The sequence below is a fragment of the Sus scrofa genome, chromosome 14 (genome assembly GCF_054392235.1).
Source record: "Sus scrofa isolate SSC_HxYL_T2T_F1_AM1 chromosome 14, Sscrofa_HxYL_maternal_Yorkshire_Landrace_v2.0, whole genome shotgun sequence".
Classification (NCBI taxonomy): domain Eukaryota; kingdom Metazoa; phylum Chordata; class Mammalia; order Artiodactyla; family Suidae; genus Sus; species Sus scrofa.
In genome coordinates this window covers 140,346,898-140,361,004 of record NC_139396.1, presented here as the reverse complement: position 1 = coordinate 140,361,004, position 14,107 = coordinate 140,346,898, and the positions used below count along the sequence as shown (strand labels likewise).

At 41.0% G+C, this 14,107-nt stretch overlaps 1 protein-coding gene across 7 annotated transcripts in view; it reads left to right on the top strand.

The window, feature by feature from the left end:
* Nucleotides 1-14,107, top strand: part of SORCS1 (sortilin related VPS10 domain containing receptor 1) — a 531,938-nt gene that overhangs the window by 355,267 nt on the left and 162,564 nt on the right. For all 7 annotated transcript variants that reach the window (XM_084993370.1, XM_084993369.1, XM_084993368.1 and 4 more), the window contains exon 5: nt 2,801-2,874. In XM_084993370.1, the coding sequence (XP_084849496.1) occupies nt 2,801-2,874 (74 nt within the window). The remainder of the gene's footprint in view (nt 1-2,800; nt 2,875-14,107) is intronic.

Below are 14,107 nucleotides of genomic sequence, written 5' to 3'. Positions count from 1 at the left end.
GCTCAGATATTTTAGAGTAGCTTTAGATAGGAAGGAATTTCTGCCTTGCATATATAAAAGGCTCTCTTGAAAGGCTACTGAGAAAGTTCAAGGTAAGTATGTGGACTCTGGCTTGATAGCATTGCTTATACTGTGGTTCTTTGGAAATGAAGCCACTGGGAAATCCGAGTGTGTAGAAGAAGGTTGACAGAAAAGGTATCCTCTGATTTGGACCTAAAAAGAAGACTGGCCTTGAGGTGGGCAAGTCTTGAAGCTATCTCTGCCAGAGTGGGTAACACCAGGGAAGTCATGGCGGGGGCTTGTGCCCAAGTGTGAAAGGAAAAGTGAGGAGTTGAGTTTATTGACACTGAAGGATACCTTTTGAGATGGGAAACTATGAAGGGATGTCATTGAGCTGAATAAGAGAGGCTTGCTTTATTGGATTGTTTGGTCTACCCACTGCTTGAGGGGCCTCTGGATGCTCACAAATAACAAAGCATCCCCTTGAAGAGGATAAAAACAAATATCATGGGACATACCTGACTGGTCCACAGGTTCTAAATCCAAGCCTGGGGGATCAATTAAAAAAGATATAGAGGAAACACACACACACACACACAGATGCTGGCACCTGGCAGTTCCTCACAGATGAATTCTGTGTGAAGGAAGAGAGGGCAAACCCTTGGTGTAGCCCTAGCAGAGGGTGGAGTTTATATATGATTTTCAGGATCTAGGTGAGCCCAGCCTCCATGCACCTATTATTTCAAACACCCCCTATTTTCTTACATTTTCATACATCTTTGTATATAAATATGTTAGCATACATTTTAAAATAGATACAAGCACACACAGTGATGTGATCTCTATTCCCTTTAAGCTCGTAAAAAGCAGTGCAACTCTGGGGTTTTAAAAAAAAAGGTGGTGCAAGAGGAGAGGGGAGAGGAAGCAGCAGACACTCCTGTTTTAAGTGTTTGCTGTTGTGATTCAAGTCTAAATATTACAATGCAAGGTGTTCAGGACATACTAGGGAATAAGAAGCAGGATGTGCCTCCTCTGGCTGCTTGAATTAAGAGTTGTCACATCTTTTGTTGTCTCTACAAGGGGAGCTGTCTCCCCATCTCTCCTCCACACTCTGAAAATGAATCAAGCATGAAATGTACCCAGGAAACCTTTCTCCCCCAGGCATGATGGAGCAAAGAAAAAAAAAAAATGACTTGAATGAAAAAGTCACAGACTCTTCTCAGTTAGATGCCAAAATCCTATGTCGTTGGGGCCGAGTGAACTGCTTGCTTGAATAGCCGAATATTTCAGCCCTTTTTTGACTTCATGATGGGTTTTGATCCGGTAGACACAATGTTACAGCAAGCTCTTCCAAGGGTCAGTAACTCCTCATGGAGCTGACTTATTTCTTGGACGTGCTCAGTACATCTGCAGCCTTGGCGAGTCACTTGGTGAGTCATCCGACCTGCGCTGAGTGCTGGCCCTGGAGATAGAGGACCGTCATGGTGCTTAGTACAGAGTGACTCACCATCCATTCACAGTGGCACTTGGCAAAGGCAGTGGTGGATGATTGGGATGTGAGTGGGTTACAGACCAGGCACATAGCGTAAAGGAGATGTCTCAAATGACATTTTTCAAATCAGCAGCGAAATGTCCATGGGAACCAGAATGCTTAGAACAACAGGAACCTCTGGGCTGCCTTCAGAGGATCCTTCTAGGGCCAGAAGAGGGTCCGTGGTGCTGCAGAAATAACTGGAGAGGGGCAGGGTATGGAAGGAGCCAGTAATAAGGAACAAGACATAAAAGAAGAAAATCTCTGGAGGGGATGGAATATGTGGAGGGTTCAAGCCTGTCTCATGAAAGTGTTTCTTTACTGTTACCCTTGGAGAGCACTGAAGCAGTATAGCAAATGCACTTGAAATCTTACCAAGCTGTATCACCCATTGTAAGATGGCCTTATAACTTCATTTATTGCTGGGATGGATGGTGTGTGGATTAAATGCAATGATGCATGAGAAGCACTTGGATCATAGTAAGAGTTTAGTTCATATGGTAGAGCCTGAAGTTCCTTTGCTTCTTGCTTAAAAAACCAACACTGCTTCCTCCTGCCTGCAGGATTGATTTGGGTCTTCCTAACCTGCAAATTAAAGACTATTTTAAGTTGCCCTCAACACTTTCATCTAAATGTATCTAGATAAGCCAGGCTTATTTATTCACTGTCCCTGCATTTCTCACCTTCGACCCCAGTTGTTCTCTTTATGGGTAATGCCTGTCCCATTTTTGTCAGCTTGAATTCTGCCATTCATATGGCTCCTAGGTGAATCTCCACTCATCTCAGGAGCATCCCTGATTGTCTTCCATGTCTCCTTTCTTTGCATTCTTCTGTCACTGGTGACCACATGCATTTCTCATTATTTTGGTCAGGTTTGGGTTATATTATCAGCTTTCTTAGAGCCAGGTCTAAATTTTGTACTTCTTTATATTCCGGACAACGGTCTACATACACTCGGGCCAGCACCAGCAGTACAACTCCCCAGGCAGATGGCTTATAAAACCCCGTTCATGGTAGTATTTAGTGAGCATGTAATTTCTGACAGGTCAGTTCATTTTTGTGAGCTTCAGTTTGCTCAGCTGTAAAAGGGGGATATTTATGTCTGCCTTTCAGAATGTATGTAGGGATTAGAGATGGTATGTGGAGCCCTAACCTGGCATATGATGGGTGTTAATAAATGGTAGGTATTAATGATGATGATGAGCCAGTGAACCTATGTCTATGCATTCAGTGTACTCTAAGGTACTGAACACTTTCTCCTCTCTGCAGTTATACAGCTCTGCTGAATTTGGAAGAAGGTGGCAGCTTATCCAGGAAGGGGTTGTACCGAACAGGTTCTACTGGTAAGTCTCACTCTCTTTTTTAGCACGTTAAGATATCACCTGACAAAACGAGCACTGGAATCTTCTCCTCACCCAGAGCTCTCACATAAGGTCTGTTCTTACTGGGATCACACATGCCCCTAGGGCAGGATGTGACATTAGAATGGAACTTTAAAAGGAATGATAAAGCAGTGTCATAAATTACTTAACAAACACACACAAACAATTGAGATTAATGAACAAGAAGGGCTTTGTTGTTTTGTTGTATTTTGATGAGACTTTGAGATGGTCACTTAAAAATCTTTTTAATGGTGACTTTTATTATGCACATATATGTTGTGTGTTCGAATCAGGGTTTTCAGAGTAAATAAGGTCTTATTTATTCTAAAAGTAGATTTTTCTCCCATTCCCAATTGCAAGTCTTCTAGACATTGATGTCTTTTAGGCATTGTCATCATCATATGGGAAGCAACCAATGTTCTTAGTTTATTACTTATCCTTCTGTAACTGATCTGTGGATTACATAACACATACAAATATAAATATATTTTTTCTTAGAGTGGACTGCTATAACAAAATACTATAGATTAAGCAACAAAGGAAGGAAGGAGGCAAATAAAGTAATACTCCTTTTTTTTTTTTTCACCTCCTGAGGCCATCCCATAATTAAACTAGAGATGGCCTCCTTCCCTGGGTGACTACAATGGAAAAGAAGGAATAATTCAAGTTTCTTTTAGCTTTGCAGTCGAAGAGCCTGGATCCTGGCAAAGTACAAAGCATTCTAGGGTAATGTGGATGTTACTTATCAATCCCCTTTGAATTTATAACCCAGCCCCTGTAAAGGATGTGATTCTGCCTTACCCTGATTTATCTAATATGCCTACGGAAAAGGCGTTTAGATTGTTTTAAGCCTTTTGCTAGTATGAGCAGTGCTCTATAGGACTAGCTCAGACAATAGTTTAAATATTCTTTGTTCCCATCATTCAGAATCATTGAGGCAATGACCTTTAAGAGCCAATGAGTTTTTAGCAAGTATGACAGTAAAAGTTGTCTTCCTTTTACTCCTCCTGAAATCACACTTCCTCTCATCAGCTTTGGGACTTCCATGTACCTCATAGCACCCCACCTCATCCCAATTCCCTCACTTCTAAGAGAAATGCATTTTTATCTTATTCATTTTCCAACACTGTGCTAAGACCCCCCTGAGAGTTGAAAGCCAGATAGCAGATAAATCTCTTAAAACACTAGTAAAACCTTCTGAAAAGGTTAAAGATGAGTCACTTGCAAACAATCTCAGAGATAACACATAGAGGATTCTGTATGGAGAGTTGTTTTTTTTTTTTTTTTTTTTTCCTATCGCAGAAACATTGTTAACTTAAAATTTCTGTTGCATAGAAGCTATTCACTGCTGCTTCCACTCAAGAATGGCTGAAGCTGTGTTTCCAGTGTCTAAATTAGCCTCTCCCTTCTCAGGGAGTTCACTTCTAGCTGTCTGAATCTCCCTTCTCTGATTAGCATTTCTTCTCTTTCTTGCTTACTCATGGTGTCACTTATTCATGAGACACCTTGCAACGTCTATGTATTTTGCCTACAGGTTTTAAAGTCACTTTTTCGAAAGAGGAAAGAGAGTCCGTGTCTTTTTTTTTTTTTTTCTTTTACTGAGTATTAAGTGTGTATAGAAAGGCCTGAGAGAATAAATAAATGAACCTCCTAATTTAACCTGGAAACGGCATATCAACTTTGTATTAGTTTTGCTAATGAAAGAGTATGAAGGACAAATCTTTCCTCAAGTCCTGCTTCCAAGTGACTGAAAATATCTGCATATGGATCCAGCAGTAGAAGGTAGAAAGTTGCAATTCACGAAGGACTGGACAGAAGTTTCTTCCAACAAGTAGAAAGAAAGAGAAACTTGACTAAGAAGACAAACAAGGAAAAAAAAAACTCAGATGAGAGAATTTCCCATCTCAAGTACTACACAGTATCTTCTATCTCAGGGAAGGTCTTATTTGCACAGCATTATGAGGCAAGCAGATCCCATGGTTGCTTGGCTGGTAATAATTGAACCCACTCTTATCTATTCTTGGGATGGGGGTCTTCATTCTATAATCTTGATTAGCAAAGTCCTTGTAACCAAACGTCATGTCATTATCTTTGTAAAATATTTACACATGATTGTGTATGAATTCTAATTAATCTGTTGAGTGAAATAAATGATACCCCTCCTTGTGCTTTTGGGAATAGAGACATACTTCTCCGTTCAGGCCCTGACATTGTGATAGGCATTATTCAAGCATAAGCAATTTAATCCTCTGAACAATTTTATGAAGTAAGCCTTGTATTATCATCCCTAACAGATCAGGAATCTATGGCATGGCTAAGTAATTTAGCCAAAGTCACACACCCAGAAAGAGGCAGAACCAGGATTCAAATGTAGGCAGATTGTCTTCAAAACCCATGAGCTACTAAATCAAGAGATTCTGTAGCCTTTGCCTCTTGGATTTTTTTGTTTGTTTTCTTTTTCTTCTGAGCTAGAGATGTGAGCCCTGGAAATCCCACTCATTCAGACAGATGAGTAGAGAAAACCCAAAGCTCTTTTGACCACCATGCCTGCATGTGTGTCTCTCCAACTGGGCTTGGCAGATGTCCCCCTCGGGTTCTTGAAGCTCAGTTGTTTTTTCAAGAGAAGGCATGGAACCTTGTACATTGCACAGTGCCCATGACTGTTGATGAAATCTCTTGGTCTGTGGCCACACGGTCTGTATTTTGACTCTGAGCAACTTCCTGAGGCTGGCAGGAAAGGTGTCAATCAAAGTAATATTAAATAGAGTCACTCTTGGAAATCAGTCCCTTCAAATTACTTAAGAACTATAGGGTTATCTAGGATTATTCAGCAAGCTTAATTGAAAGAAGCTCTCTTTAATCATTGTTGAAGCCTGGCTGTGGGAGTGTAGAGGGGACTGAGGGGAACTTTTCTAGTGCTAAATTGAATGGCTGAGTGGCCGTGGGTAATAACATAGCATTTCTCATGGAGAAAAATGAAAATGAGTTCCTATCTTTTCCTCATCATGTATTGCATTTAAGAAGTATCTTTATATGGGATGTCCGTAGTAATGCCACCCCTGGAAGTAATCAATGGCAATTGTAAAACAGTTATGGAATCTAAGAGCATATCCTTGTGTTCACAGTGGTTGCTGCTAGTACAGCCATACTGGCATAAATATGAACTTTCTTCCAAGACATTTAAATTGCTTCCAAAACTGATTTGCATGTTTAAGACATCTTATAAAACACATCCTAGCACAAGATTGCCCTTAATAGAATAGGTGTCTTTTTATTTAACTGTTATAGCAGTCTTGTTCTTTACTACATCAGAAATCAATTATACTGGGAGGCAGGACACAGCCTGGAGGCTAAGGGGCTCAGAGATACTGAGGTGTGAATTCTAGATCTGCCATTTACTAAGTAAAGAGTTGTGGGGAAGTTAACTTCTGTGTTCTTCAGTTTGTTTGTTTTTTTTCCCTGTAAAGTGAAGATAAGTAATACCTACTTAATTAAAGGAGATGTTTCTTGTGACTTGGTTATAGCCTGGCACCTAAGAATTGTATTAAGTTCCCATTGGCTAATAGTAATATTATTAATACTAGCTGACTTTTTTACATTTCCTAGTTTTGTTTTCCCCGTGTTTTCTTCATTCTCAGTGTTATCGAAACCCTGTCCACTGGTGCCGAGTAGAAAGCGGAGACAGAGTTTGGGATGAAGGAGAAAAGAGTAGCTTTTATTGCTTTGCCAGGCAAAGGAGGCCACAGCGGGCTAATACCTTAAAGACTGTGTCCTCTCTTGGGGAAGACTTGAATGGAGTTTTATCGTCCAAAAGGAGAAAAACAGGGTTTCAGGGAAGACTCAGGATTGGGGTAGACATGCATTCTTCTTTCTTTGGGAGAATCTTCGTCATCGAAGCTGGCATCAGGAGATCTCGGCAGGATCATGGTGGCGGTCTTCTTGATTATTTTCTGGAATAACAGCACTTGGGAAAAAGGCATAGCAATCTGAGATTTGAACAAACTAGGAAGGTTACTGAAAAACATCCTGTGCTGATAATCTTTAACCCACAGGGTGATTCTGTTTAGGGTGCAGTTAGGCCAGGGAGAAGGACAAGGAAGGGCTCCAAGCTGTTCAGTTTTAAAGTATTCATTTCTAAAAGAAGCATGAGGAATATAATGTTTCTCTTAGGTGTGTAAGAGGCCTGTGTCATCATGTGTATCTTCTGAGAGGGAGCCAGGATCCTGCCCCAAAGCTGTACTGTTGTTTCTTGCCTCTTCCTCCCTTGTCTTTGCACCCCCTTCCTTTCCTGAGCAGCAACTGTCCAAACCTGTTGTTTGGAACTTGGGGAGGGCCGTGGAGGCTGAATGAGGCCCATTTCCTCAAAACAAGAAATGGGGACACAGAAGGGCATTTGTGCCCAGGAGCCCCACAGGGCTCTGCTTGGTCACATCAGGAGGGCTTTCCCCACTCACAGTAATGATGGACATCATCGGCTTTAGTGTTCCAATCTACGTTTGGAAAGATCCATTAAACCAGTCTCTGTTCTCATATTTCCAGGGAATGAATCTGAGTGGTCTGGCTTAGATCAGAGCTGTATATAAGATAGTTCATTACTCATGTAGGTCTGACACATATCATCCTTGGGAGCTAAAGTAGGATACAGTGCACAGTCCCAGTCAGACTGCCTGGTTCAAGCTTGGAGAAGAGATGATTCCAAAAAAGGGGGAAAATGGGTTCCGTTATCATAAAAGAGAGTATAGATTTTCATTAGGGAAAAAAATACAAATGAAAGAACTGAAAACCAGCAAGATAACGTCCCATAATAAAAATTTGTTAAGTAACCACAGTAGTCTGGGTACATGATAAATCCTTCATGCCATTTCATCCTCATGACAAGACTGTGAGGTAGAAATTCTTATCCTCATTTTGATGAAATAGAAAAATGATGTTGTTTGTCCAACATAAAATGTAGTATAGCAAGGTTTTAATGTTGGTCTAGCTGGGTCCATGGCCTTTACTTGCAATAGTAAAGTTCAGCTCCAAAGTCAAAACCTATTTTCAACCTGTATCCCCATACTTACCATTAGTTTAATAATTCAATCAACAATAGCAAAGGTGTTGCATTTGACATTGAGGAAGGACATGGAATGGAGGACCTGTGGTACCCAAATGCCTTGAATAATTAAAGCTTCTGCCCAAAGCCAAGTTTACCATTAGAGGTGGATGAGTGTGGTTCGTTGGAGTCTAATTCAAGTTTAGGACAAAATAACGGAAGACGGTTTTCATTGTAAACCCCTCAGTGATCTATTTTCTATGCAAAAGATGAGACAGTCTGGGAGCTGTTTCACTTAATTAAAAATAGGTTCAGATGTACCTTAGTGAATATGTTGTTCTGACATACAAGGGGCTGGCTAAAAACAGGGACAGCTGAATGGCAATAACATGTTTTCTGTGACTGACTCACACATGGGGAATAAAGAGTCTGCTAGACAGTGAACCTTTTGTTATTCTGGAATGCCATCTTGTTTCATTGATGTCCCTTGGGGGGTATATTACAACTGTGTTATACAGCAGAGAGAGACAGGAATACTTCCAGCTCCATACTCAAGGTGTTTGAGCAAGTTTACACATTCTCATTCATTTCCATGGCTCAATGCCAGTCAGTATGAATGACTTTCCTTTCCACATCTTTGGCGACCAGTCCCATTTCTTGAGCACGTGCTGTGTGCCAAGGTCTGTGCTGAGTGCTTTGCATACATCGTTTTGAGCAATCCCCAAAGCGATGATGTGAAACGATTTATGGATCAAAACTCCTTCAAGACGTGCTAGAAAAATACAACCGATTTCAAGAAAAAACAAATTTAAAAAGCAGTATTGGCTCATGGGTCTGGAACATGAGAAGGTGTTACTTTTTCTAAACTCTCCTTGATCCAGAGGCTTGTTGAAACTACCAGCTCTTGATCTCTTCCCATTGCTCAGCTCCACTCTCCTCTGTCTTAGCTTCACTCCAGGAAGACTTCTTCCTGGTGGTCTCCAGCAGCTTATGGGTTCCCAGATTCACTCTGATGGAAAAGAAAATAGCTTCTTGCTTGATGTTCCAGCAAAACTGCTGAATTTAAATCTTATGGCCCCTGAATAGGTAACATGCTCACATCTGGACCTGGAAGTAGAATTAAATTCCGGTAAATCACATGGACAGAAAGCTGAGGGATGGAGGTGCGCCAGGAAAGGGGAGCATTTGGGGCAACTTGTCCCAGTGGAAGCAATAAGTTGAATGGGAAGGCATCAACAAGAGGTGCTTCTTGCTGATAGATGTTTTAATTCCATTTTTAAATGAGAAATAAATAAGGTAAATAAGAAGACAAAATCCCAGAGAGGTTAAATAATTTTGTCTTTTGTCCCACATGAATAAGTTATGGTGATGGAATTTAAACCAAGGTATGTCTAGGTGAAGAGCCTGTGCTGTGTATGCACCGTGCTGTATTCTCCCCCATGCATCTTTGCAAGCCCACTGTGCTAGTAAAGGCTGGCTTGAACTCCAGCTTTTTTGAGGACCCTGCTTTGCAGAGATCATTTCTTACTTAGAACTCTTATACTGACAGGTATTTCCTGTTGGGCTCATATCACTGGGCCCCAAACAGGTCATTAAAGTCACATTTGTCCATGTACCTGACCTGTTGTCCCTACCCAAGGTCCTCTCATCTAACCTCAGATGTAAGAGGCAGGTCCATAAACGTTTGTAACTGTATCTAGTCATGGTTGGAAAATACTCCAGGACTGGAAATAGTTTCCTATCTCTGATTCTGACTTATATCACTATCACTCATCCCCAACCCATGTTGAATATTGCCATAGAGCCAATTTCAGGTTGTTGGTTCTGGGGTACACTTTGCCCTGTTTGATAGTTTGTTGTATATTCACCAGGTCACCATGGCCCTTCCTCATCCTCCTTCAGAAATGCTGGCATTCAACCCAGCATCTTTAAGGCACTCATATTAAAGGGACTTTGAAAATATGACATGAGATAATTCTTTTTCTTTCTCACCCTCTCCACTGGAAACGGGGTAGAGTCTATTACTATATAGTAATATTCAAAGATCAAAACTGTCCTAATACATAGGAAGTGCTAAAAATTATACACTGTACAAAGTCTATTACTATACATATAGTCAAACTTTGTGCTATCAAAATAACTAGAAAATGCGATACCATATTAGATAGGGTGCATGGCTGTTCTTTGCAGATACTTTGCCTCATCCTTCACCATATCTGTGAAGCTGGTCTTTATTTGCAGAGAACATCTAAACAAATACCATCACTTTCTTTTATGTGAGCAGGCAATGGAACATCTCACTATTCAAAGTCAACTTTTTTAATAGGCTTCCGTATTTCTGTATTCCCTGTATCCCAGCCTTAGCACTTTAGAGTCATATTCAAAATCTTCTCTTGCTTCTTCCCTCTTAAATCTTTGGGTTTCCAAGTCCATCAGTTCCACCTCCATGAAGTTGTTCCTGTCCCCCTCCTCTTCCATCCTCCCTAGCAGTACCCTGGTTCAAGACTCCCCCCATCTTCTCTCTCACTTGGAATAGTAAAAAAAGCCCCTCCATTCATCTCCTCACATCATACTGTTGCCTCAGGAATTGTATAAGCATTTCCCTGATCAAGTGTTTGTCTCAGTCCTCATTGTTTATAACATAAAATTGAAAAGAGTAAGAATGTAACTAGGTTCTTGCAAACCTGGTCAATATACATTTTATGACCCAGCTGCCATGCTCCCGATTCTGTGTGCTAAATTCCAAAAGGCCAGGTAAGTAATTCTAAGCACCAGTTAGTCTACGGATCGGTCTATACCTCTTATCTCTATGGTTTTATACATACTCCTACCTGGAGAATAAATTATCTTTTTTGTTTGTTTGTACAGTGTTTAATTTTTAGCACTTCCTGTTTATTAGGACAGTTTTGATCTTTGAATACAGAGATAATGATGGCCTTTGTCATTTATCAGGATCACAGGATTGGACCTTTATGGCCTTATACTGATGGCTGCTTCTACCATGGAGCCTTCTTTGATTCTTGCTTCTTCTTTTTCTAGGCAAGAAGAATCTCTTTGAATTTCAGTGTGATTATGTCAAAAATAAAATATAATGCATAATAGCATGTGTTACAGGTCTGTGTATGTATGCGACTGATAGCAAGAGCACAGGCTCAGAGCCAGTATATCCAGCTTCAGATCTGAGCTTCACTCTCTACTACTTGGGTGATCTGGTAAACTACTTCACCCGCCTGAGTTTCAGTTTCCTTCTTCCAGGTTTTATTTTGAGAATCAAAAATGGCATCTTATCATAAGTATTGTTAAGTAACTTAGCACTTAGTGTGTTCCGCATATATATCTATTTTTTTATGTCTTCATTTCCCTCTCCTGCTAAAAGATCAGTTCCTTAAGGACCAGGACTTTCACATATTTCTATCCTGTGTATGACACTGCACATGCATAACACACCCATAAGGTAGGGAAATTCATCAAATACACATACATCTCCAGACTGAAACACATTTTGAATGGACTTTATTTGTTAAGTCAGGGAACCAGTAGGGATGACTTGTCTTTCCTTCCTGCCTGGAAAGGTTACACTTTTAAGTCATTGAATCCATCAAAGTGTGTATTGAAAGCAGGGGAAAGGGGTGTTGTTCCAGATCAGTAAAAGGAACACTTTTCTGTGCAGTAGGTTATTTATTTATTCAACAAGTTGCCTTAAGGAGGCATGAGATCTGAGTTAGCAGAGGAGTTTAAGTAGAAAGAGAGTGGCTGCTTCCTAGACCCAGGGAGCTCTCCCACGGAATATGGACAAAGCATCTGCATACTTCAGAACGTGGTATTCAGGAGAAGTACTTGGAACCCTCCTTTCTCTGGAGTATGGACTTTATTCTCTCTTCTCTTATTCTCCCAGTCCCCCTCCCAGACAGTTTCTTCTGGATCTGAGCCCTCACCCTCTGAGCTGAACCACTATGTGGCTTAGGGAAGGAGCGAGGATACATAGCAGCAAAGCATCTCTGAGATCACGTACCAAGAGCTGCACTGGGGCACTTCTGGTACCTGTACTCAGAGTGCTGCATGAGAGGGTTTTCATTATTCTTGAGAGGCCTTGTGTTTTATCTTTTTTTTTTTTTTTCCTGTTAATGAGCTCTACCTGAGTGCTATTTCTCAACCCACATGGACCTCCCTCTTTTTCTTAATGTCCTCCTATGATTAGCAAGTTTTCCCTGCAAATTAAGTTCAGTTTTCTCTGCTCCAGTGAGCCCATCACTTTTCTCATGACCTTCATTCACTAATGGCCATCATTGATTCCTGTCCTCCTTATCTTGATGACTGTCTCCATGGACTGTAGCTTCTCTGTCTCTGAGTTTCTGAGATTCAATCATTTCTCTAGATTTTGGCTACGAACTCTTATGATGGCAGAGTTCAAGAGATGGCAGTAAAGAGTAAAAGAGAAGGGGAAAAAATCCTCATAATTGTGGCTTATTTTGTTTATTCATGTATTTCCTTGTTAGGGCCACACTCACAGCATATGGAAGTTCCTGGGCTAGGGGTCAAATTGGAGCTGCAGCTGCCAAACTGCACCACAGCTACAGAAATGAGGAATCCTTAACCCACTGAGCAAGCCAGGGATCAAATCCACATCCTTGTGCATACTAGTTGGGTTTGCTACCACTGAGCCACAAGGGCAATCCCTGTGGCTTCCTAATTTAGACTAATATTAAAATGTGTGTATATTGACTTATGCCCTAGTGATCAGACCTCAGCCTTCAAGTTTAAGAGCTTCTCGGTTTGTCAAGTATCTGTATATGTGGTTTCTCTTGCTCAATCAATCATTGTCCACATTTGTATGTTCCCATTAGTGAATGAGAGATGGTGTTTGGTGCTTAAGAGTGAGAGCTTTGGAGTAAAAATGCTTATGTTAGAATCCTGTTTTCAAGAGGTATGACAATGAGCTAATTAACGTCTTTAAGCCTTTTACCATCTTACTCTGTATAATGGTCATCGCAATAGTGTCTTCCGCATATATTTATTGTTGGGATTATAATGAGAATCCAGGTTAAACTCTTAACACATAATACATGATGAATAAATATTAACTGTTGTTTAAAAGAGAAGTGGGGGCAGGTTGGGGTATTAATGAGTTTCTGAAATGCCATCTCATTTTAATATTCAGTTTAATAATGTATATATTCAGTGGGCATTTTTTTTTTGTCTTTTTTTTTTTTTTTTTTTTGCTTTTTCAAGGGCCGCTCCCACGGCATATGGAGGTTCCCAGGCTAGGGGTCCAATTGGAGCTGTAGCCACCGGCCTACACCAGAGCCACAGCAACGTGGGATCCGAGCCACATCTGCAACCTACACCACAGCTCACGGCAATGCTGGATCCTCAACCCACTGAGCAAGGTCAGGATTGAACCCGCAACCTCATGGTTCCTAGTCAGATTCGTTAACCACTGCACCATGATAGGAACTCCTCAGTGGGCATTTTTAATGTGTGATGTGCTTTACTTTTTCTGTTGCCCCAGAATTAGGAACAAGGGGTAGCAAATCAGTCTGTTTTACTTTATAACTTCTCAATTATTTTAAAACTTTTATGTTGCCCAGTGCATGTAATTTACATTAGTTAAGTAATTTTCAGCGCAAACTCTTGGCTGTGACGATAGAGGAAACAGCCCCTGCCCTCAAGGGGACTTGCAACTGCTGAGGTGGGATTGCCAAGGGAGCTGCAATAGTATGAAAGGATATAACCCCTGTATAGCTGCCCCTACGTGAGTTTACAGCCAAGCATCTGGTTCAAGGCCTAAGGTTCTAAGACAGGCAGCCTGGAAGAAAAGCTGGGCATGTAGTTTGGAAGGGAAGATCAAGGACAAACTAGATAGAACCTGCTGGTACTTCTGCACGGCCTCCCACCACCTCTCGCCAAAGGGACATTCAGAGTAAAATGGCTTCCCCTTGCCTCCTGCTGTCCAAATGTCACATACATTTTCTTTCAGTGAGTTCTAAGTTGAAACCATACAGAGACTCTGGAAGATACAGTTGCAGTTCTGATGTAATGCAAAATCACCACTGTCTAACCCTTGAAAACATGGCATCTGTGCACATCATTTTCAACCCTATGTAGCTTCCAAATGAAAACAAAAACAAAATTATGCATCTACTTAGCCTGATGGAACCC